This window comes from Oreochromis niloticus, linkage group LG14 (assembly GCF_001858045.2).
Source record: "Oreochromis niloticus isolate F11D_XX linkage group LG14, O_niloticus_UMD_NMBU, whole genome shotgun sequence".
NCBI lineage: Eukaryota > Metazoa > Chordata > Actinopteri > Cichliformes > Cichlidae > Oreochromis > Oreochromis niloticus.
In genome coordinates this window covers 8,318,614-8,344,191 of record NC_031979.2, presented here as the reverse complement: position 1 = coordinate 8,344,191, position 25,578 = coordinate 8,318,614, and the positions used below count along the sequence as shown (strand labels likewise).

The following is a 25,578-nucleotide window of genomic DNA, read 5'->3' as shown; positions in this document are numbered from 1 at the left end:
AATTTGTGGCAGTGTGCGTGCATGTGTGTGTTTTTGTTTGTTTACTATAGTAACTAGATTGTTAAAAACAGAATAAAACAGAAGCGCTGGGCTGAAAAAGTCCTTTGGGTTTATTCATCTTCTGAGGTGTGTGATAGCATCTGTGAGTGTGCCATAAATGAGACAGCATATATATGATCACAGAAAACACACACACATTTACCAACAGCAAACCTCTGGCGGTCCTTTATGGATACAGCAGTGTGCCGTGTGGGTGTGTGGCTGAGAAGGAGGAGGGGGGACTGGAATGTAAAATAAATGCTTGATGTCTGATTCAATTACTTGTTTAGTCCATTTAAATGCACTTTCATTGTGCTATATGGCCAGCATTTGTTACAGTATCTAGGTATGCCTGTGTTTGTGTGTCTGTGTGTGTGCGCTTGTCCCCTCCTGCTGTTCTGTCCAGCCTCTAGCTGATTGATGATCTTCACTCCCACGGGGTCAGCAGGGTCATGACCTCCCACTTTTGACCCCCCTACTGAGATATTCTCTCTCTCTCTCTCTCACTTACACACGCACACACACACACACACACACACACACACACACACACACACACACAAACAAGGAAACAGATGGCCTTGGGACAATTTCCTCACCTTTCTGTCACAAACGGTCTCCATCTCATCACATCCGCAGAAGTTCATTGATTTTAATGAATGCAAACAAAACGAAAGAAAAACATCAGAGCCAAATGCTTCAGATTCGCATGCTTACTGTATTTCATCAAAAACAACAGATAAGCCACTCAGGACTTTGATATGCAGTGCCACAAAAAATGGGCTTCATCATGTAGCAATATCACACCCTAGTGACACTTAATGGTTATGACAACTGAGGAATACTTCAAAAACAAAACTCAGCTAAAAAATAACAAAAAACATTTTATTTTACTAGCACCATTTAAAAATTAATCGGTCAGAGAACACAAACCTCTAAAAACTCAATCAGCCTAACGTCAGAAATGTTCAGCACAAAGTCCAAAATAAAGACATAAGAGGGAAATCTCCAAAAGCACACACAATCTTTAAAAAACAACAATACATAAATACACAGATCGGCCTCTGTGCTGTGAGATTGTTATAGATGGACAGCAAAGAGGCAGAGAACAGGAGGAAATGGAAGATGATGAGCAGGAGAAGGAGGAGGCGGAGGACAGGCGGGCCAGATTATTAACTATTTCTTATCAGCTTCAGACGAGGGTGATAAGGGCTGATCGGGTTATAACGTGATCTGATCAGGACGTTCCTTTCTCCAGCTTCTTCTGGGCAGCTGTCTTCAGCCAGTTAGACACGTGTTTTTCAATCTCCTGAGAGGTGGAAAGATGAGAAAGAAAGGCAAACATACATTAAGGTTTTTCATTTTTTTTAATGCTACAACTGCTTGAGGATTGTTACCACACTAACTACCACAAGGCAAAGGTGCTTCCTGTGTTAGTATGTGGTTTAAAAGGCTGGTTTTGATATGGGATGTCTGCAGTGTGTGATTCGTAAGTGTGCAGTAAGCACTTGATCTGTGATTGTGCACCACTGAGCAGCACTTAAGTGGTTGTTTTGTGGACTATGATATATAAATCACAACTAATTTGAGATTTATAGATTATATATTTATATATATGCAGGACAAAATCCACAATACTGTGTAAAAATGCATTCCAGCATTTAACTGACACTTTCACAGTATAGTTTATTGTATCACAAGGCTGTATTTTACAACTCTGACAGTTATTAAAGCTGGAATTACCTCATTTTTCTTTAAAAGAGACAAGCACGCTCTGGAAATATATGGTGTAAATGCTGCGATGTAATTAACCAGCAATGTGCAGTTGCATGTATTTGACTAGAGAGTGCATCATCTTTGTTGTTAGCTCATTTCAGATTTCTGAAATGAGCTAACAGACTCTGAGGTTTGCAAGTTTCAAAAATAGCCAAAACTTTAAATAAAATGCACTGATTTGAGTTTTACTTTAAAATGTGGGTGCTGTGGATTTTGTCCTCTGTTTCTTAGGCTGAAATAACGTCAGGATAGGATCTGTTTACTTTTCAAGCGCACCTCTGAACATACTGTGTGTGCTGTTTTAAGACAGACATGGAAAGAGAGGAAAATATGCTTTAAAGGATTACAGCACTGACTGGTGTCTGAAGCTGCTCTGAGAAATGCTTTTCAGATTGAAAACTTCTCAGCGAGGCGTGCGTACCTGTCTGGCTTTCGTGAGCGAGCTGCGGTCTGTGACTCTTCTACTCGACATGTCAGCGCAGTGAGCAGTGTCCTTAATGAAAACTGTCTGGGCCTCCTCTCCTTCCTCAGTCCCGTCCTGCACCACCGACAGCGTCTTCCACGGGTCGATTCCCCCTGTGGCAGTGATAAAACAGTCTTCAACAGTCAAGAAAGTGCTGCAGCCCTGCTGGTTATCTAAATATGTAGGCAGTATTCTCTGTCTCACCTTACTTTTGTATTTTCTCTGTAAATATTTTGACTTTGTCTGTAGTAAACCCACTCTCACCATTAACATAAAGGATGCTGTGTGTGTGGGGGTTGTCTCCTCCGTAGTAAGTGTTTGTGAAGGCGATGCGAGCAGGCAGGGAATGCTGGGAAATACCAAACAGCGTGGTACAGAGCTTAGTCTGATCCTGCAGGGTCAACATCCCAGAGAAAGGACAAGTGGCGTCCTCACAAGTCTGGTCTGCAAACACGAAAAGGGGTTCAGGGTACAGAAAAAAATCACTGTATAGAAGTGTTAGTGTGTGTGTGTGTGTGTGTGTGTGTGTGTACATGTCTACATGCCTTTGTGAGGACAGAAAATTGGCATGCCTCTGTACTCGTGGGGACCAACAGTCACTTATGGGGACAAGATGCCCATCTCCACAAGATTGAAGGCATTTTCAAGGCTCAAAATGCTGTTTTAGTGTCAGGGTTACAATTAGGTTATGGTTAGGTTTAGGCATTCATTTTTTGATGGTTAGGGTAAGCAGCTAGGGAAAGCATTATGTTAATTAGATGTCCTCGCTAAGATATGAAAACAAGTGTCTGTGTGTGTTTGTGTCGTACAGAAGCCAAATTCAGTGCATGTCTGGTAGGTCCACTGTCTCTCTCCTCTTCTACCGGCATGGACTGACGTGTCCATCAGATCCTTCATTGATTTCTCATAGGAGATGTCCAAACACGGCTCCTTACTGGTGAATCGGTAAATCTGTCAAGTGCACAAACACATGCAAAGAGACAAAAAAAGAAAAGAAACAAAACTAGTAAACAGATGTTGTGGGAGTTGCATAAAGGTAAAGGCAAACAGGAATCACAAATGCTTGCACTGCTTGTTTTTAGCTCTGAGAGGGACAGCAGACATACAGGAAAATGGCTCAGCAGTGACATCTGGTGGACACATCTCTACATGTAAAGGGGGAGAAGGAGCCTGCTCTGTTCTCCATACCTGTGAGAGTTTAACAAGGCGGTTGTAGGCTTCCATCTCATCCTGATATTCCTGGCTGCTGTTGGTCATTATGCCACAGAGCTCATTAATCGACATGAGCACCCCTTCTTCATTGTACTGCACTGCTCCCATGAAAATGTCGGCCAAGCTTTGCATCAGCTCAATCTAAAGTAAAGGAATATGTTATTGTCCACTTGCATAAAAACTGGAAAGAGATAACTATAAATGAAGGGAAGACATAAAGAAAAAGAAAACAGGATTAAATGAGGAAAAATATTGATTGCCAGCTAGGAGACCACGTGGAAATAAGTTAAAAAGTATACTAATATTTGAGGCCCAGTGTTCAAATAAGAGAACAAAATTGATTTAGGCGACTAGATTTAAGAGGCAAAAGTAATGGACCAAGGGATTATGTGTTTTTATCAATTTATAGTACCAATATTTGCCGGCAGATGTGTAAGTGAAAAGACTAAAATGAGATAACTGGTTAAGCCATGTGAATATAATGGATAAAGTAAACAGCTGAAGTAATGGAAACAGTAACTAAATACTAATAAAAGAAATTGCAAAAAGCAACTGTTATAATAAATGTGCAAGAAAAAGATGATAAAACTATAATATACAAAAAGTACAATAAATACATAAATAAACAAATCTGACTAAAAGTAAAATGTATATTTCAGCTATTAATCTAAGAATAGACTAATGGTAATTAACTAAAATTATTCATTTGAAATACTGAGCAAATTTAATGCTTAAATTAACGAACATACAGTAAATAACTTGTTAACTTTAGATGATAAATACTAAAAACTGAATGATATTAAAGTTAAAAGTAATGAATAAATGGTAACAAGAGATTAACATGAAAAGTTGAATGTGTGTACAGTGTTTGCCCACCAGCCTAAACGCTTTGACAGCCCACATGCAGTCAATATAAGTAGGCGAATAATTAAGCCCACTTTATGTATACTACTATTTAAAAAACTCTTTCATTTGACCTGGACTGTGAAAGCAGGGCTAGGTCTATCAAGAGAGCTTTCCCAGGGATCTGGAGAAGCCATGAACTGCTATGACCAGCAGTTTAGTGGCCGCATTATATTGAATGTGAAAAGTAAAGGAGGCTTGCATCCTCTTTCAGTTCAGGTTTTAGATATCAGGACATTATCAGGACATTATTTGGAAGGGTTGCTTCCTGAGAAAGCTTCTTTCTCTTTATCTGTGGGACAGATCAGATAACGTTTGGTTGAAAATGGGTTATGAAATAGGACAGTGATCCCAAGCACAGCAGCAAATCTACAACAGAATAGTCGAAAAAGAAAACAATCAAGGTGCTGGAATGGACCACTGGTCCAATTGAAATGCTATGGTGGGACCTTAAGAGGGCTCTGCATAAATAAATGCCCGCAAACTTCAAACAACTGAAGCAACATTGTAAAGAAGAGTGGGCCACAGTTCCACCAGAACAATGCGAGAGCTTGATAAAGACATACAGAAAACAGATACTTCAAGTTACTGCTGCTAAAAGTGGTTCTACAAGCTAATAAGTCATGGTGTGTGCTTTACACACTGCTTCTGCTTTTTGGGGTTAGCGTTTGTTGTTGCTGTTGTTTTTCGTTTCTGTTTTCTGGCCTCTGAAAGGATCATGCTAGTACATAGAGAACACCTAATGGCTAACACGGCGGTCCACAAGAAGAACTGGTGACAGTACACGGTTTAAGTTCCAGTTTTTGAACCTCATGTCATGACTCCCATTTTGAGCACCCTCTTCAGTAAAGTCTGGACTCAGTGACCCATAGCTCTTTATTAGTCAGGCAAATGAATAATTTTGAATTAACCTCCATATTTGTTTAAATATATTTAGCAAGATCTCAACACTCTATACTGGACAAGTACCATATTATGTTTTGCAGTGAAGCTCTAGCAACTACAGCTATGGCACTTTACCATCAAGTTGAACTTTGCAATAAAATGCAATAATATACCTTTCAGTTGTCCTGTGTTTATCACAGAAAGACTGTACACAGGTTTAAAATAAAGCTGTGCTTTCTTTTTTTACATGATTGCAAAGTTTCAAACACAGAGCTTATTACCAGCATGCAGTGGAAAAGAAAAGTCATCACAAAAAAGTACATATATTAAATTTTTTTTAAAAAGCAAAAAATGAACAGAACTGCTTGAACAAGAGCTAGCTGTTCATCAGTGCATGTCATCACCTGATCATAAGGATCCTTAGGGATTTGACAGCATCCAAAGTCTGAGGCTACCTGGTTGATATTTCCACTCATCAGTGCTTCTTTCACAGCAGCAAACGCTTGACGCACTTTAGACAGACACTGCAAGAAGAGGATGGGTGTGAAGTTAACAGACAAAAGTAACAGACTAAAATCTAATCCCTGCACAGACATGAAGGTGGCAGACTTCTCACCTTCTCTGAGCCACCAACTGCCTCATTCAACAGGCTCAAGCCAACAACCTGAAACAGAAAGAAAAGGGCAGATATGTGATTCAAAAGGAAATGAACTTCAGTAGACACCTTAGTTGTTTGGAGGGATGTAGGTACAACAGAGGAACCTAAGGTCAAGTCCTGGTTATGGAGGAACTTTTGTGGTGTACTGACATCAGAAGGGAAAAACTGCACTTGATCACAGTTACTTCTTTGATGGTGAAAAACACATTCAGCCCATAAGAGTCAGCAATGGAAAATACAAAGAAATCAATAATAATTAAATGAATGGTGATATTAAATCCTGTGACCATAGTTTGTGTCGTATTACGTTGTTATACTCAGAAAAGTCCAGCTTTGCCTTGACTGGAGCAGAGGAGGCCACAGCTCCATGCACCAGATTGGGAAACTGCAGTAGAGAGAGAGAAGACCCACAAAAACAATTAACATATTTCTGTTGATTTTACATGTTTTTTGTAAAACATGAAGATCAATGCTAACAACCCAATAATCTATACATGTCTTTATATCCAAAGCTTAACATGTAACATTCCTCTCCACATCACTGTCCAAAGACACACCGTTACACTACCTAACACATGACTCCACTTAATATGGTGACTGAGCTCGGTTTAGCTCCTTGCTGTTGCTATACAGAGACTAATGCAGCAGTCAAATCCATACTTGAAAGTGACTTCATCCCCAGATATTCTAAAAGTATTTCCTAAAATCTCCTGGCCCAAACACAACTTAAAGACTTCCTCTTTCTTTGGGAATGAATTCATTGAGAGCTGCAAGCAGGCTATGAAGAGTGGAAGCAGCAATCGATGTACTTCTATATACAGCACTCAATATATGCTCCTTCCTGATTTCTTATTTTTTTGCATATTTCTTACACTTGCAAGTTTCAGATTATCAAACAAATTCTAATATTAGACAAAGATAACCAGATTAAATACAAAATTGATTAAGTGCTTTTAAGTAGTAGGTTTTTTCAGTGTATTAAAAGCTATCCAGACCTACATGATCCTCTTTTTAAAAAGTAATTGCCCACTAAAGCTAATAACTGGTTGTGCCACCTTTGGCAGCAAGAACTGTAATCAAATGTTTGTGATAACTAATAATATGAGTCTTTCACATCACTTTGGAGGAATTGGAGGATTTTTGAGCATGAACGGCCTCTTTAAGGTCATGCCAAACATCATGAGTCTGGACTTTGACTAGGCTATCCAAACCTTTGAGCCCCCCCCCCTTTATTACCTGAAATCACTATTTAAAATACTGCATTTTGTATGAACTCTGCTTATATTTGGCTAATATAAAAATGTGTTTGATTATCTGAAATATGCAATTCAAACATGTGAAAAATATGTTAAAAAAATCAGGAAGGGGGAAACACTTTTTCATAATGTAGTTGATTTTAGTCTTTTTGTGGGATTTACTAACAAAACCATAGAGGTAGCACAGTAATGTCATGACCTCAGAAAGGGTACTGATTAACTATTTGTCTAGAAAATCATTACACTAGAGTACAATAGACAACAAATATTCACTTAAAGAATCTTCTTCTTTTAGTTTGTGGACTTGGAAATGTAAGTAAAAAAAGCAAGTTCATAAATTCATATAGTAAGATGAGATTCAGTACTTTCTTATCTCCTCGGGGTATAAACAGAAGAGCATCTATGAATTATTGCCTGTCTACAGTTCTCCAGAAACAGATGACTCACACTGTACCTGTCCCTAAACTAGATCTTTCCTATCAGTATGAAATACAAATATGTTGCTCTGATCTGTTTTTGTAAAATGATATAGAACAAAAAATATCTCAGTCACAATATCAGGAAGAAGAAGTGTTGTTCCAGAAGAGCAGTCAATAAAATCTATCTCTGTCTTTTACAGGACTGATTTTTAAAGATTGTTAGGTGCTCTATTTTAAAGTTTTAAGCCTTATGCATCTTTGAATGCTTCCATATGTAAACCATGCCTGTACCTTTCCTCTGAACCAGGCTGATAGAGCTCCAGAGTATGAGCCTCCGAAGCTGATCCATGTGTTTCTGTGCGTCAGATTGAAGCTTTGGCTGATGTACTGGTGGAATGTAGCCAGGTCAGCAAGTCTGAATGAAAAGAAACAAATTACATGCATCTAAAGAGGTCTGCACAAAAGACACGCAGACAAATGTAATCAGATAGATGAAAAGACAGAGAGATACTTGGAATCAAATGTACAAAATTACACTAGATTTGTCTGACTTACAAATAAAATTACTGATAGCCTATGTCCCTATTTTTGATGGCCAGTCATGTAAAATGTAGACAGAAACTGTTTAAATGTTGCTTAAAGTTGCCCTTATGTCCATATCTAGGATGTGTATTCATATCTGAGTTCTTAACATGCAACATGAGAGGAAACTGCACTGATGTAAATGGTTGATCACTGTTTTCTTCATTGTATGATTATTACATGTTGTCATAGTGAACAGAAAAAAGAAGAGGGAAAAGTTATCTGAATCCTAAGATAGACGCAGGTGTGCATTCATATGCAGTGAGCATGACGAGAAATGCGATGGGAAAAATACACATTTGCATGATGCACACCCACACACACACACCCGCCCACACACACACACACACACACACACACACACACACACACACACACACACACACACTGGTAGAGAGTCAGCACTAACGCCTGCTGGCTGCTTAGGCCTGCCAGGTTCTCTGTTTTGAGGCCATCAGGGTTAATGCTGTCACCATAGAAACGATGCTCCAGAGCCAGAAGTAGAGCACCGTGCTCTTCAGCCATGTCACTATGGTGACCTGGGAAAACATGTTCGAAGCAGATAAGATTCATAAGATAAGTGAAGCAAGCCCTAATATTTTTTAGAAATGCAGGTACAGTACACGAGAGGCTTAAAAGTGAGTGTAACTTAAAAAAGTTACAAAGTGTGATGTGTCCAGCTACACCGTTAAAGTCCTGCTAAGGTCTGAGCAAAAATATGGAAACTATTAAGTGGTAACTAATGACTATTTGCACTATTGATCAATCTCATTAATATTACATTTTATATGATCCAGATGATGCAGTTTAACAAATAAAAGTTTATAATATTCAGTCACATAAGACCACAATGTACTGTAGATACAAAACTATGGTAAATACATACTAACAGGACACAAAATGTAGAAATCTACAAAAGACATATAGAGATGTATTGATTATAACATGATTCCTAGAAAATATGAATAATTATGAAATTCTAATTAATTAAAATAGTTGCAGCTCTGTGCTTTTTCACGAACTTTGACCTTTACCGTAAAAGATTTAAGGTCTGTGATTAATTTAATTTCAGGTGGAAGTGTGTTTATAGATAAAAGGGCTTTATGGAGAATGCTGATCTATGATGTGATATTTTACACTTCCTATTTACTATTCTCCTAACATTTCTTCTTCTCTTTGGTCATTTCTTGAAAGAGGCTCTTGGGCTAGACTGTTTGCACATTTGAAAACTAATTTTAGAAAAAATGAATGAACTCTTAAAGCTCGGTAGATTTTTTTTTTTTTTTTTTTGGTTATAATATGACAGTGGTGCCATCAAAAAGGCTATTTATCTATAATCTTCTTGATATATGAATGATGGTGATGGTTGAGCCTGTACTGCCATACAATGTGAAAAACAAGAAAATATCAAAATGATAGTGTTGAATTAGCTGTTAAAATAAGTATAATTTCTTGTTAACCATCATTTTGGCATTGTGCTTAGAAAAATCCTAAATTATCTAAACTATTATCAAAATAATGAACTAATGATTTCTAAAAAACAACATCTACATGTAGCTAATAGCTATAGCCATTTAAATACAGCCTCCTCCCTGACCTTGCTGGACCTATTATCCTTTTCCTTATTTTCTGTCATGAATACACTGTGACTGGCTGCTGTCTATGCTCATATTAAGGATAGTGAGAGAATCAGTGTCGCAAATGTGGAGACAGTTACAAAGACAAGGGGCCAATCGGCTGAAAGCCCATGATGGTGAGGCGAGCAGATCAGGAGGACGTTAGAGAACGTGAGGGAGTGGCAATGTGTAACATGTCATATTAGTGACATGGGATATCACTAATATGAATGGTAAATGGCCTGTATTTATATAGCGCTTTACATATCCAGTCATCCACCCATTCACACACACTGGTGATGGCAAGCTACATTGTAGCCACAGCCACCCTGGGGCGCACTGACAGAGGCGAGGCTGCCGGACACTGGCGCCACCGGGCCCTCTGACCACCACCAGTAGGCAACGGGTGAAGTGTCTTGCCCAAGGACACAACGACCGAGACGGGGCTCGAACCGGCAACATTCCGATTACAAGACGAACTCCCAACTCTTGAGCCACGATCGCCCCATGAAGATGAAGAGATGAAGATCTCTGCCACACACTTCTGCCTATATGAGCACAGAAGCTCTGCGTACCAGCTTTTTAAATATTCTGTTTATGTGGGGAAGCCAATCAGAAGAAAGGTTGCTTAAAAGAAAGATGGCCGAAAAGGGGAAAAGAGGATGAGTTCAAAGAGCTTGCAAAGTGACTGTATTAATATATAATAGGTCTCCTTTAAAGTTTTGTCCTTGTGAAACAACAATCTACATAATATTAATGATGATTAGTGATCTACTGTATATTACAAAAATGTCCCACAGTATATTTTTAGCAGTAAAGTATGATATACAGGTGAATTTAGTATAGAAGCATCGTTTCTGTGTTTTTTAAAATTGTAACCCAGTACCAACATCTACTTTTTCCTATGTCTCCTATTCACACTTCTCTGCGGGATTACAGGTACTTAGAAAACAAATTTTAGGGTACAAAAAAGACAAAACACAGATATGCTTGCAAATGAGCATGACTTTACCTCCAAAGTTGATGCTTAATTCATTATATTGCCAGTCCTTTGAGTGTTTTGAACACTGATATCATATGCGTGTCTGATCTGTGAAAGGTGCAAACAGGTGACGATATGTGCTGTATTTTACACTACCTGTCAGAACATCATACTCAACGAGGGGCCCTTCTCCCCCAATGTAGAGAAACACCGGGCCATCATGATGCTGCCAGTATGCCTCATTCACAAAGAATCTCTGGAGGACATTGAGAAAAGTACAAGAAGAAAGACATGCTTTATTTATGCTTGCCCAAACTGGCAGCAGTGCACATTCAAGGACTTGCTCTGAGTAATCTTTTACTTGATGCTGAAGTGGACAAATTTGCACATTGGCAGCCTCAAATGGCTGCAAGAGCTAAATGAAGTTCATGCTGTCAGGAAACGCCACCCTGTCGCTCCCTGCTGAATCGGGAGTGAGGAAAAAGGTTCATCTACTCTACATTTCTTTGAATGGAGCGCTCACTCTCTCCTTCTTAAGAACCACAGCAACTCAGTTTAGCTCTTGTCTCCACAACAAAGTGAAAGCAGCAGGGTTCAGTGGGACGGGACACTTGCTCTGCTGCACGCAGCCCATTTTGTGATTTGAGCTGACAGGGCATCTGTTTTATCAGCGTCACTGCAATCCAAGCAGTCTTCGGAAATATCACACGATGGCATCTTCTCTAATGCTTTAAATAAATTATGGCCTCCTTTTGGTTCACAGAATCTGACTGATGGAAGAGTTCTCTTATCGTTAACATATATTTTCAAAGACCTCTCAAACATCAAGCCTTTAATTATCAGCACCATGCACTCACACTGGAGAGGTCTGTGCCCAGAAGTGAAATGTAAATTTAGAGTCATATTTAAAAAGTGGAAAATGGAAATTGTCCATATTTAGCCAAGCAAACATTTGATTCTCTTTGATGCAATGCCTACAGATAAGATAAGACTATATGCTGAAATGACACCAAAAACTAACATTTCATAATATTCTTCATTATCTTTTAAAAAAAGTCCCTAATAACATAACCACACTATTTCAAATCCAAAATATTAAAATAGGTGACGAGATGCTCCTAAGGGAGTGACAGGCAGACTCTATCTTTGATCAAACCTCTGGCATGCTGTATTATTTTGTCTGTTTAAATCTCATGTCAAAGTTGGAAGAGCTCTCTGAGGCCTTCAAAGACAAGCTGGAGCTTATTAGTCTAACAGAGAATAAAAATGATTTTTCTAAATTTCAAACAAAGCGTTCCCCTCTATCGTTTAGACAACTTGAAGTTGGTCCTGGACTGGCTGCTTCAGCAAATTCAGCCCGAGAAAAAACAACCTGAAATAGAAATTCTCAAGAACCACAAAATATTATCAGAGAACCTGTAAATAACTCTTGCAAATGGTGATACCTAAAAATGCAAATTTTACGCCTACAAAGCAGGTGTTGTGGAATGATGTGCTCTCTGAAGGGAAATGTGTTTGCTGCATACTAAAAATAGTATTTTGGGAGAAGAACCAACTGTGAAGCACTGCGGTGGAAATGTTCTTCTTGCAGTCACTGATTCAACTGTAAAATCTGCATCAAGTCAAAGAGTGCTTGAAAATATTAAGATCGTTTATCTGAAAGTTCGGGCTGAACCTTTTGTAATGATAAAGATTCGAAACACGCTGCCAAATTCAGTGAAAAACTCAGATTTCAATCCAAGTGGGAATCAAAAATTTTAAAAAAAAACGTCATTACAAAACACCTACAAGAAGTTATTTTTGCTAGAGCAATAGCAAAACTTCCTTTTCCCACATATGTTTATTTTATATATTTTTCAGTTACATAAAAGATTATTTTTTTTAAAAAAAAGCTCATTAAGTTTTTTTCTTTTAACTGCCTTTAAGTGAATAACTTTTATGTGCAGGCAGGGGTGTAAAGCATTAAAGCATTGCTCAGTGTTCCTCTACCTGAGGGAAGGTGTTGCTATTTTGTTGGTTGAAATGGTCGAGGGGCTGGACAATCCAACCCTCCTTCACTTGGTGGAGAGGCTGATGAAGGCTGACCGTGAGCTTCAGGAGAAGCTGCTTGTTTTTCTGAAGTTGGTTATCACGTGCACGCCTCTTGATCGTCCTCAGAATCCGTCCTGTTAGCAAAAAACAACAAACCAAAAAACATAGGACAGAAAAACAACTGTGAGACTGCTTAAATTCATGAATTTAAACTTGAATAGTTTTTAATTCAAATCATAAGCTAAACATAATTTATGCAAAATAATGGAAAATTTGGCACCGTCTTAGCTCTGTTGGCCAGATTAGTGATATAAACAGGTGAACCACATTTTGTTATATCTAAACAACTGCTTGATGCTCATGTGACTGAAGATGATGAATGAATCCAAATTTGTTTGTCATGGACTCCCCAGCGTGGGATTATCTCAACAGAGAACAGGACAAAAGGCAGAAACATCCAAAGAAGAGCTTTGAATGACCTTTAAGAAGAGAGATATTCCTGAAGACTAGTCCTGAAGACTAGAGAAATTACAAAAAAAGTCTGACAAAGAGTTCAAGCTGTGTTTAAGAATAAATTCATAGAATTGGAAAAAAACTTTTTTTGCCTTATATCGTATATTGTATACATTTTAAACATTTTAACAAGCAGTTATTTCTTAATTCCCTAGGAAATTATGAAGCAATAAGGAAGTGGTCAAGGCCTGTGCACAGTACTTTATATCAAGATCTAAAGTATCACATTTAGTGGAATTTTCATTAACTCACCAGAATAAACAAAGTTCAAAAGTAGCAGAGGAAGGAGACAGCGCAATGTTAAGAAATTCATCTTAAAATCTATATCCACTCTGTAACACACAAGACGTCACTCTATGGGTCCCATATATAGTCCCTGAAGGGCTCCTGTGTGTGTGACTGTGTGTGTGTGTGTGTGTGTGTGTGCGTGCACGCTAATAAAAACTGCTCAGCAGAAATGAGCATCAGCCTCATCCTGTAATTAGACCTCTCTGCTTTGTAACAGCTTTTTTTTGAATGGTTGAGTTAGAAGGGCAGTTTTTGCGGCTTCCTGATTAGTGATCTATCTATCTATCTATCTATCTATCTATCTATCTATCTATCTATCTATCTATCTATCTATCTATAATATATTAAATATTAATATACTGTATATTATATTAAAGATGTCATTAAAAAATACAATCCAAACATTATGGAACGACACCATTACATTCAGGATGTGTACAATGTTGATATATGACCAGTGCAGTTTCGGAAAGGTTACATGGAAGATACGGAGATTCTGCAAATGTCTGCCAAAGCAAACTACTCACCAAGAGGTAGTGAGACTCTTACCTGTGCGTAACTGTTAAGTAGTTATGAACTACCTAAAGTTATTTCTCCTTCCTGCGATATACCTAAAGTATACTTCAAATTACTTACAGTATAATTATTTCTTCTTCGCACTAAAAACTTGAATCATTACTAGTGTATCTATCAGTAAATATTTGTAGGTAAATACAAATTAGACTTTAATTTTAGAACAAATACTATATTATATTATATAGTTCTACCAGAATTTCAAATTAAGTCTAATAGATTTTGTATTACAGTTTTTTCTGTTAAAACTTTTTTTATTTGGTTGTCATGTGCGCCTCACAGAGCTGTCTCACTGAATTTTCAATTGCAGACAGGAGCAGCAGCAGTAATTGCAATGTTCAAGTCAGCCAGTGTCGCAGCAGACATGTGGTAAAATTATGAGCACACAGCTGAATGCTAGTCATGTTAGCCAACTCTACTTTGGTTGCTTGAACATTAGCAGAGAGGGACTGGTTCAAATATCTCAGGGGAATTTTTGTTTTCTCAAAACCCCCCCCAAAAAACAAAACAAGATAAGAAGTCAGGCCCAAGAGGAAAAGGCACTGCTAACTCTGTGCAGAACCATCAGCGTTATCTTCAGTATCGCTGGCAGACATCTCTATGTCTTGCAATTTGCTCTAAGTGAGCGCAGATAAAACCCACATAAATGGCAAGCAGTAGCATGCTTTCACAGGTTCATAATGTCAGGCTGGTTTTATCACCGTGCTAGTTGTTGCTCTGGTTAAGGTTATCTTCCATTCAGATCAATGCAGAGGACACATTTGCATGACTTGTTTTACATTATCAGCGTTTCAGAAGAGAGTAGAACACAATAGAGAGGCACATTTAAGGCTATAAAGTATATAAAAAGCCCCAGCTGCAAGTTTAGAAACACATTTACTGCATTATGTTAAAAGTGGACAATAAGCCAATATGTTTACAGCTTATTTTTGCTGTGCCCAAGAGATGCTTAAGGATCTTAGAGCAAATATCACTGGGAAGCTGGTTTGGTAACTCCTTTATGGACAGGGACTCCGGTCAGAGAGTAGGGCACTGAGAGTTCAGTCTCACATACATTTTAATGATTGGTACTGTAGTTGAATACCAGATCAGTTGCATGGCAAATGGTGTACAGTGCTTTCCAAAAAAATGAAGAAAAAAGAAATATTATATTGGTGGTCAACAGAGCCTCTTTATTACTGAAAAACACAAGTGCAACACTGAAACCTGCCATGATTAGCAGAACAACAGTAAATCGAGTCGAATGCCTATATTCCATTAATATGACACTCTTAAAACAAGAATACATAAAGGATGTAAGCAATATTACCAAGAAATATAACATTTTGTCACGATCCTGGGTCTTATGACCCAGTGTTTTGAGTTTTAGTTTATTTTGATGTTTATAGTATATGGTTAAGCTCATTAGGTTTTCTTATTCATTTGTTATTAGATTCCCCTTGTGTCTTCCAACCCCTGTTAAGTCTCCCTTGCCCTTCATGTGTTTCATGTCTGTGTCTTATGTTGTCAAGTTCAGGTTCTGTGTCTCATATTTCCTGTTTTATCTTGAAGGGGTCCTGTGTTCCTATGTTCAATGTTTTTAGTTTTACTCTCCTCTTGTAACGTCGTTATGTTCATGTGTGTCAGCTGTTCCCCCATGTGTTTCCGTTTTCCTTCATTATCCTCCTGTGTATTTAGTCCGTGTGTCTTCAGTCATTCCTTGTCAGGTCGTCTGCTCATCCACGTCACAACTTCAGGTATCCATGCCAGTCCACCGTGTTTAAGGTTTTTTTCATGTTTAGTTTTAGTTCACCCAGTTTAGGTTATTGTTTAGTTTCACCTATGCCCTTTGTTTGTGCCTTGTTTCCTAGCCTCAATAAACGGCTTGTTTTTTGTTAAATCCACGTCACGTTCAGTTTTTGGTCTGCGTTTGAGTCCTCTTTTGCAAACACATACAGTCTGCCTCAGCCAGACTGTGACACATTTTCTCCTTATGATCTAAACTAGCAGACCTATTCTCAGAATAAATAAAAAATCTTGTACTTTCAGATCTTGTATTATCAAATATTTGTAAATTTACTTTTAGCTAGCATGAACACACAAGATTGGAATTTGCTACTCCTCATCATCCATAGAAAATATGCATAATAGCATCAGTCCTTGCAGTAAAAATGTACCATCATAAGAACACAAACAGGAAATCTCACTAGCCAATACAGACCACTAAAATGACAATAATAACATTGAAAAGTGAAACAGACTCTCTGACAAGTTGATATGTGGTTACTTTTAGATGGTAAACCCTCATATTTGTAGGGTCCTCTAGCAAATACATTATTTGCACATTAAACAGATTTGTGCCACTGATCCAAAAAACAATAATTTTATTAAAAAAAATATGAAAGTTGTATAAATGTTACTTGACCACTAAATAACGGCTATAAGTATAACTCACAATGTGTAAATATTGCACAGTGCTTGCAATCCATTCATTCTGTGGTCACTCTTTGGACTTTTAAAGAACATGGGAGTCACACAACATGTCTATATTTTGCATAGACTGGGGATGTGACAAAATGGATTATTTATAATATTATTTTATTGTAACCATATAACCGTGTGCGTGGTTTCTAAACTACATCAGATCTTATAAAAGCTGATGTGTAATAACATATTACATTAAAAAATGTTTAAAAGCATATTGAAAGAAAACTGCATGATTAATTTACGCCACAACTCTTGAATTACCTCAGCAAACTTCCTGTTGTACTTTCTACCCTCCATAGTCTTGTCTTATCTTATTTCACCTACACAAACTGCACAAGAGGAAATTGTGAATGTTGTGCTCGGGTGCAATTTTTCATTAAAGAGACAGAGACATGCCTTCTCACCATGAACATGTCAGACAGCAGAACAGAAGAACTGAATTGCCCTGAATTACCCTGTTGCAGTGTTTTACCCTCAAAGGTTCTGTGCTTAGACCGCTATTCTTCACCATCTACATGCTGCTTCTTGATCAGTTCATCGGCTGCTGTGGTCTGTGCTTTCATTTCTATGCTGATGACAAACAACTTTATCTCAGTTCCGAAACCTGTAACCACCTCCCTCCACAGTCACTTGTCAGCCGTCTGCATGAAGTCATCTAATCTGCTCGAACAGAGCTCTTGGTTGTGATCTCCAAAACCCTACTCTGGAGGATTGGACTTTTATTCAGTGACAAAGACAGTTGCCCCATTTCACCAACCCCAGAAGTTTCCAACCTGGGTGTCTTTCTGGACTCCACACTTTTAATCCAAGGTCATATCAAATCTGTCACCAAAGCATCTTTCACCTAGTATCTAATGACTATTTCTCAACTTTGGCCTGCTCACTCACTCTGAAGCAGAGACCCTAATCTATGCCTTTGTCACCACCTGGTTAGATCTTATGAGGGATTTCCACCAAAACCCTAGACAGCTTCAAGTATGTCCAGAAATCAGCTGCCAGGTCACTTACAAGATCCTTCTGCTCCGTTACAAACCTCAATGTCATGGCTCCTCAGTATTTGTCTGAACTCTATCACCAATACACACACCCTAAGGTGATATGACCCTCAGCCATGGGTCTGTTTTCTGTCCCTTGCACTAACCTATAACTTTCGGGACAGAGCCTCCACCCCACGAAAAAGAAGCATTTAAGAAAGTGCCCCTCCTCCGGTGAACCATAATGGGACATATTGAGGGCATCACGGAAAATCTGGAGATTCAGTTGAAAAATTGAGGAATTGAGATGTTTTTCATTAACTTTGAATGGGGAGCTGTGATGTCCTCGACAGAGCCCAGTTACTCATCTTTGTCAGTGGAATAATGAAATTGTTTGAGGAGGTTTACGGAGGAGCTGCCAGCAATGCACACAGTGAAAAGGACTATGTCAGGGAATGATTTGTTCACAGGGGTAACTGTATGCATGGGTGCTGCTGAACTTGTGTGCAGCCCTGTAATTGGTCCACTTGATGGGACTGCTTCCTCTGGATTGAGCCAGTGATTGACAGCACACTGTTAAGGTGTAGCTGGAATCTTGCTCTCTCCTCTCATTACTTCTATAACCTCAAACAACAAGTAAGCAATCAATGAGACATGAAAGATCTGTGTAAGGGAAGTAACTGGTGAAAAGGTAGCTTTTAGAATTCAGACATTCTGTTGATCTAATTGGTTGGTTGTAGAGAAGAAGATACACATCTAGCTGAGAAAGTTGAGTGCAAGAGGAAGACAGCCTTCCAAGAGTCCAGCATCCCTCAGCATTTGTCCGGGAGGTGGACAAGCTGAGGACTAGCCCTTCAACCCCGGACCTGGGCCCACTGAAGGTCGCCAGGGATTGGCAGATGCAAGTGAACTTGGATCAGAGACTCATTTTTTCCCACAGATATCATAACAACTACTCTGCGACCAGACCTCGTCCTTTGGCCCAACTCCCAAAAACTTGCTTACGTCATTGAGCTGACGGTATCATGGGAGGATGCAATTGAGGAAGCATTTTAGCGTAAGAAGCTGCAGTATACCAACTTGGCAGCTGAGGCGGAAGAGAGAGGCTGGAAGATCAAGGTGCACACGGTGGAAGTTGGGTGCAGGGGCTTTGTTGCCAGTACAACAGCAAAACTGCATAGAGAGATTGGAGTCAGAGGACAGGCGCAACATCAGGCTATAAGAGAATTAGCTAACACTGCTGAGAGGACCAGTAACTGGCTATGGCTAAAGAGGGATGACATTACTTGGGCAGCTAAGGCAGTCAGCTAATTGTGAGACACATGCCAAGGATTGATCAACCCGTGGTGGGCCTGCCGCAGCAGAGAGCGTCAAAGGGGTAGAAAACCTAACACTAGAATTTTTACTGTGATAAACCAGAACCCTGGTTGCCTGATACAGCTGTCTCAGGGCCTCCTGGGGGCTGTGCAGTTAACCTCATGGTAGTGAAACCTAACAGAGGAATGTAAAAATGTTCCGCTCTTCTCCCCTCTGCTCGTTTTCCCTTTTCTGGGAGGCAGTGGGGAGGTACAGCCCCATCCGGCAGGGAGGTGTGGGATGCCAGAGCTGGCACCCCTCTGGCGCTCTCCTCTCTCCTACCTTGTCTCTTTTGTCTTACTTCTCACTATCACCTTTTCTATCCCTTTGAAGAAGTGAGGCTCTTTAAATATTAAAGAGGTAAGTATTACTTCTCTGAATTGATAAAATAAATTGTAGAAAAATTGTAGAACAAATGAAAGCGGGATGGCTGCAGCTCAGGTGGCTCGATCCCAGGCTCCACCAGTCTGCATGCAAGATACTAACTGTGAATGTGTATGAATGTTAGAGAGTAAGCACTTAACAGTTAGAAAAAGTGCTTGTGTGAATTGGTGTTATGGAGGAATGAATTAGTTGTGTAAAGCTTTGAGTGCTCATATAGAGTAGAAAAGTGCTATATGAGAACCATAGAAGAGAAATAACAATTTAACATTAACCAGTGACACACTCCGGGGCCTGACCCTTGATGAGGGTGTCTAGTGATAATGGCCGAAACACCCAATGAATCCAAGGTCCACTACTGATGATGTGTCCTAAAATTGTAATATTATAATCTAGATCAGATTTCTAATCCCTAAACCTAACCAAGGATAGTAAAAAGAAACTAAAAAATGGCAGAATAGCTTGTGATAAAAGACCGAAACACCCTGCGAAGTTGAGGCACACAATGATGTGTCTTGCCGGTAAAGTTTCCAGGCTGCCTTTCCTCATAGTAGCCATCCCTCAAGACTTTCTCCATTTGAAGCAATGGAGCAACCCTAACCCATTATCAGGGATTGTAACATCTAGTCCTTTTATTGAATTAGTTGTAATTGTACATATCTATTCATATAATATTGCATTGCAGCTAAAGAGCATCTAGCAGCAGTTTAGTTTAAATGAAAAGCTCTTCTTGTTTAACAGTTCCCCTCAGTTATATTTTTGTTTCTTATTTGTAATCCATAGAATTTTAGGTCAAACACTTATTTATACTTTGACTTTCTTGCTAAGGAAGTTTAATGTTGATAAGTGAAAGTGTGTTTGGTTTTTCAAGCTTGGTTCATATCTGAATGTAATGACAGTTTTTCTCTGAACACTGATTAACAATTTCTGTTAGAGGAAGTGGGGTGGAAGGAATCACACAACTAGCAATGTTTACAGTTAGCCTAGACAGGAGATGTAACATATATATTTAATTCATAGTAACCATTAATGTGAGCTAGATCTTAACTATCTCAGATAGTTATCTGAGATAGTTAAGACATATTTATTTGAGGTATTTATTTGAGGTATGAGGTACATTTGGATTTAATTATAGCATACACCACACAGAAAAACTCTTGAGATGAGTCATACAAATTTCCTGTGCTACTTCATAATTTACCCTTAAAGACTTTCCTCAACGCATCTCACACAGATAAACGGCACTGAGAGGAACTTTGAATGCTCAGCTATAATACTTCATAAAGAACAGAAAAATCTCTTCTGTGATCATGAACACATCAGTCATCACTACAGAGGGCCGGGTTTACGCTGGGGTCTTTGGCTGCATTATGGTGATAGGTCTGCCTCTCAACGCAGTCGCACTGTGGATTCTTCTTCGCCGTCACAGCCTCAAATCGCCCCACGCTGTCTTAATGGTCAACCTGGCAGTATCAGACCTGCTGGTCATCATCTCTTTGCCCATGAGGATCTACTTTCATGCCACAGGCAGATGGCCTCTGAGCAACATGATGTGCCAATTCATCACAATGCTCTTTCGCATCAACATCCGCTCCAGCACCTTCTTCATTACTTTCATCAGCGTGGACAGACTGCTGGCTGTGGTTTATCCTCTGAGGTCACGCCATCTTCGAACTTCATCCAATGCCTGGAAAGGAGCAGCAGTGGTCTGGCTATTTGTTCTGTTAATGAAGGTCCCAGAATTTATGAAGTTAAAATATTTTAAAAACAGAAACAATACCACTTGTTTTGGACCTCTTGATTCTGTGAGTGCAACACAATCAGCAGTTATTTATTTGTATATGGCGTTAATAGTCACAATGCTAGCAGTCAACATTATTTGCACCGTTATGGTGTCTTGGACTTTATGCAACCGTCCCAGTGACACTGCAAAGATCAACAACAAGGTGAATGTAATGCTGATTTTTGCCATGAATTTGGTTTTATTCACGATCTGTTTCTTGCCTGTGCACATACGTTTAGCCACAAAAAGTTTTACCCATGTAACCCCACTTGCATGTCTTGCTGCTGTGAACTGCTGTCTGGATCCTCTGTTGTATTACTTTTCTTTTGACTCCTTTTGGAAGAAAAAGGAAGATGCAACGAACGGAGGAGAAATGTAGATGCTAGACATGATATTTTTGGTATGATATTTTCTTTTTGACATGCATTCTTTTCTTTTTTTTGGTGAACTAATTTGTTATTGCACAAAATGCTCATTTAGTTCAAGCATATTTTCCCAATTCCTAAATTCTGAAACTGAGCTTATTGTACTATTGTGTGTCTTTTGACTTGCCTCTCTCTGCTTTCTTGTCTTTCCACTCACCCCCGATTATTTGTGGCAGCTGGTGCCACAAATGTACAGGGAGTGCAGAATTATTGGGCAAATGAGTATTTTGTCCACATCATCCTCTTCATGCATGTTGTCTTACTCCAAGCTGTATAGGCTCGAAAGCCTACTACCAATTAAGCATATTAGGTGATGTGCATCTCTGTAATGAGAAGGGGTGTGGTCTAATGACATCAACACCCTATATCAGGTGTGCATAATTATTAGGCAACTTCCTTTCCTTTGGCAAAATGGGTCAAAAGAAGGACTTGACAGGCTCAGAAAAGTCAAAAATAGTGAGATATCTTGCAGAGGGATGCAGCAGTCTTAAAATTGTAAAGCTTCTGAAGCGTGATCATCGAACAATCAAGCGTTTCATTCAAAATAGTCAACAGGGTCACAAGAAGCGTGTGGAAAAACCAAGGCGCAAAATAACTGCCCATGAACTGAGAAAAGTCAAGCGTGCAGCTGCCAAGATGCCACTTGCCACCAGTTTGGCCATATTTCAGAGCTGCAACATCACTGGAGTGCCCAAAAGCACAAGGTGTGCAATACTCAGAGACATGGCCAAGGTAAGAAAGGCTGAAAGACGACCACCACTGAACAAGACACACAAGCTGAAACGTCAAGACTGGGCCAAGAAATATCTCAAGACTGATTTTTCTAAGGTTTTATGGACTGATGAAATGAGAGTGAGTCTTGATGGGCCAGATGGATGGGCCCGTGGCTGGATTGGTAAAGGGCAGAGAGCTCCAGTCCGACTCAGACGCCAGCAAGGTGGAGGTGGAGTACTGGTTTGGGCTGGTATCATCAAAGATGAGCTTGTGGGGCCTTTTCGGGTTGAGGATGGAGTCAAGCTCAACTCCCAGTCCTACTGCCTGTTTCTGGAAGACACCTTCTTCAAGCAGTGGTACAGGAAGAAGTCTGCATCCTTCAAGAAAAACATGATTTTCATGCAGGACAATGCTCCATCACACGCGTCCAAGTACTCCACAGCGTGGCTGGCAAGAAAGGGTATAAAAGAAGAAAAACTAAAGACATGGCCTCCTTGTTCACCTGATCTGAACCCCATTGAGAACCTGTGGTCCATCATCAAATGTGAGATTTACAAGGAGGGAAAACAGTACACCTCTCTGAACAGTGTCTGGGAGGCTGTGGTTGCTGCTGCACGCAATGTTGATGGTGAACAGATCAAAACACTGACAGAATCCATGGATGGCAGGCTTTTGAGTGTCCTTGCAAAGAAAGGTGGCTATATTGGTCGCTGATTTGTTTTTGTTTTGTTTTTGAATGTCAGAAATGTATATTTGTGAATGTGGAGATGTTATATTGGTTTCACTGGTAAAAATAAATAATTGAAATGGGTATATATTTGTTTTTTGTTAAGTTGCCTAATAATTATGCACAGTAATAGTCACCTGCACACACAGATATCCCCCTAAAATACCTAAAGCTAAAAACAAACTAAAAACTACTTCCAAAAACAATCAGCTTTGATATTAATGAGTTTTTTGGGTTCATTGAGAACATGGTTGTTGTTCAATAATAAAATTATTCCTCAAAAGTACAACTTGCCTAATAATTCTGCACTCCCTGTACTTGTGAAGCTTAGGCAGTGGGAGAGATAGAGAAAAGACTTGTTAGCTTCACAGTTTCATGAAACTATTCTTTAAATTTAAAGCTTCAGGACTGTAGCTGATTTATTGTACATTTTGTACACTTGACGACTGAGGAAACAACCTGTCTTTATCTGCTGGAGAGTTTAAAAAAGACCTCCGGAAGTCCATGCCACAGAACAAGATACTTTCAAGCACGTAAAACAAACCACATTTTAACAGGAACCTTTTAAGTCTTCACACACTGTTCATCACATTGCTCTTTAACAACATCCTCTCTGGTGGCAACTTCATCCACGTCATCAGCTGCATCATCAAAGGTTCAAATAGCAAAAGAATCTAGGCTGTTTTATGAGAATTCATACATTTTTTGCTAATTATTTGTAACATTTTATGAAATAAGCTTATTTGTGAAAATCAGGAAGTCTCATGTTTACATATCTCTATGCAAAATTCAAATCGAGAGCTCATTGCACAACTACTGGGGAAAAAAAGGAAATAGCTGGCTCTGTAACTGTGGAAACACTTTTGTGCGTTGGTGTAGACCTGCAGCCTGGTTTGGTTTGTCTTTTTCACAGTAAAACTAGTTTATAGCTGTAAAACAGTAAAACAAAATGGTAAAAACTTGCAACTGGTTTTAATGCTACCTGTTTGTCAGTGGGAGTGGGGGAAAAATACAGCCTTTAAATTTAGCCTTGGATACGGATGTTAATAGTATTGGTTCTAAATGTTGTCAAATTGTATAAAAAGTGTGTTTATTGTTTGTCAAACAAGATATTTCATTTAAAAATGTTATAACTATTAACGTCAGCGGCCACAATCAAATTGCACCACCAGATTTCCTGTTGCAATATTTCACACTCCCTAGTCTATTCTACTCTCACTTCACACAGATAATCATCAGAGAGTGGAAGGTTTGCTGCTCAGCTGCAATTCAGTTCATAAAGGAGGAAGAAACTTCATCATGAACGCATCAAATGTCACTACAGAGGACCGGGTTTATGCTGGGGTCTTTGGCTGCATTATGGTGATAGGTCTGCCTCTCAATGCAGCATCACTGTGGATTCTTCTTCGCCGCCACAGCCTCAAATCGCCCAACGCTGTCTTCATGGTCAACCTGGCACTCTCAGACCTGCTAGTCATCATCTCTTTGCCCATGAGGATCTACTTTCACGCCACCCGTGAATGGCCTCTGAGCAATATGGCGTGCCAATTCATCACAATGCTTTTTCGCAACAACATCCGCTCCAGCACATTTTTCATCACTTTCATCAGCGTGGACAGACTTCTGGCTGTGGTTTATCCTCTGAGGTCACGCCATCTTCGAACTTCATCTAATGCCTGGAAAGGAGCAGCAATGGTCTGGCTATTTGTGCTGGTATTGAATGTTCCAGAGACTTTGGACTTTCCAAAAAATGCAAACCACAGTAGTTGTTTTGATTTCAGTCCTGAATGGAGACCAGGTTCAACTAAAGGTATAGCATTTGTATATGTTGTGTTAATAGTCACAATGCTAGCAGTCAACATTGTGTGCACTGTTATGGTGGCTTGGGTACTGCGTAGACATCTCAGTGACTCTGCAAAGATCAACAACAAGATGAATGTAATGCTGATATTTGTCATGAACTTGGTTTTGTTTACTATCTGTTTCCTACCTTCGTCAATAGGTGTAGTTACAGTTAAACCTACTGAATTAAAGCCATTGATATGTCTTAGTGCTGTGAACTGTTGTCTAGATCCATTTTTATATTACTTTTCCTTTGACGGCTTCTGGAAGAAAAAAGAAGATGCGGATCCGGCAAGAGAGCAGTAACCTTAGGACATGCCATTTCAATGTAATTCTAGTCACATTAAGGTTTTCCTATTTTCCAAAAAAGTGATTGTGTTGCAATGGGACAGGTATTTTGTTCAATTGTATTGGGTTTTTCTTTTCTTTTTTAGGTAATTGTTTAATAAAATGTTTCTGAAGCTTTGAACAACAATGATGGACTAAGATTGTAAAAGGCTTGTTATTAGAGTCAGGAAATTTTGGCAAAATTTGAACACTTCTTCTGTTTTCAAAGAATTGTTAATAGTTTGGGGAAATATGCTCATCTGAGAATTAGACATAGAGGCAGATCTTATAGCACGTAAACAGGAAAGGTGGAGTTGCTGGTAGACTTTTCTCAGCTTCAGTCAGAGACAATCTGTTACCCCTGTGATGGTGTTGTTCCTGTATCAT

The 25,578-nt window shown here is 39.2% G+C and overlaps 3 protein-coding genes across 3 annotated transcripts; 2 read left to right on the top strand and 1 right to left on the bottom strand.

The window, feature by feature from the left end:
- Positions 1–794: 794 nt before the first annotated feature.
- prss16 (serine protease 16) lies at positions 795–13,659 on the bottom strand. Its single transcript, XM_005454288.4, has 13 exons — positions 13,588–13,659; positions 12,781–12,956; positions 10,948–11,047; positions 8,603–8,732; positions 7,903–8,026; positions 6,244–6,321; positions 5,895–5,942; positions 5,683–5,802; positions 3,467–3,631; positions 3,088–3,229; positions 2,543–2,722; positions 2,237–2,391; positions 795–1,348 (listed from the first exon to the last, which is right to left on the bottom strand). Exons 1-13 carry the CDS (start codon positions 13,646–13,648, stop codon positions 1,277–1,279), a joined length of 1,551 nt encoding a protein of 516 aa, XP_005454345.1. The 5' UTR covers positions 13,649–13,659; the 3' UTR covers positions 795–1,276.
- Positions 13,660–20,611: 6,952 nt separating this feature from the next.
- LOC100689942 (lysophosphatidic acid receptor 6-like) lies at positions 20,612–24,372 on the top strand. Its single transcript, XM_003449262.5, has 2 exons — positions 20,612–21,319; positions 24,251–24,372. The coding sequence occupies exons 1-2, from the start codon at positions 20,684–20,686 to the stop codon at positions 24,323–24,325; spliced, it is 711 nt and encodes a 236-aa protein (XP_003449310.2). The 5' UTR covers positions 20,612–20,683; the 3' UTR covers positions 24,326–24,372.
- On the top strand, positions 24,284–25,329 carry LOC109194645 (lysophosphatidic acid receptor 6-like). The gene has a single exon (XM_025898497.1). The coding sequence runs from the start codon at positions 24,322–24,324 to the stop codon at positions 25,168–25,170; it is 849 nt and encodes a 282-aa protein (XP_025754282.1). The 5' UTR covers positions 24,284–24,321; the 3' UTR covers positions 25,171–25,329.
- Positions 25,330–25,578: the final 249 nt, after the last annotated feature.

What these genes read in the sequence shown, in the direction of transcription:
- prss16 (XM_005454288.4), bottom strand. Translation starts at nt 13,648, where the DNA reads ATGAATTTCTTAACATTGCGCTGTCTCCTTCCTCTGCTACTTTTGAAC. An exon ending in ATAGCAACACCTTCCCTCAG is followed by an intron (nt 11,048 to 12,780) that starts GTAGAGGAACAC and finishes AATGTCCTCCAG; the next exon opens with AGATTCTTTGTGAATGAGGC. An exon ending in CAGCCTGGTTCAGAGGAAAG is followed by an intron (nt 6,322 to 7,902) that starts GTACAGGCATGG and finishes TCTCTACTGCAG; the next exon opens with TTTCCCAATCTGGTGCATGG.
- LOC100689942 (XM_003449262.5), top strand. Translation starts at nt 20,684, where the DNA reads ATGAACACATCAGTCATCACTACAGAGGGCCGGGTTTACGCTGGGGTC. An exon ending in CTGCAAAGATCAACAACAAG is followed by an intron (nt 21,320 to 24,250) that starts GTGAATGTAATG and finishes CACTTCACACAG; the next exon opens with ATAATCATCAGAGAGTGGAA.
- LOC109194645 (XM_025898497.1), top strand. Translation starts at nt 24,322, where the DNA reads ATGAACGCATCAAATGTCACTACAGAGGACCGGGTTTATGCTGGGGTC.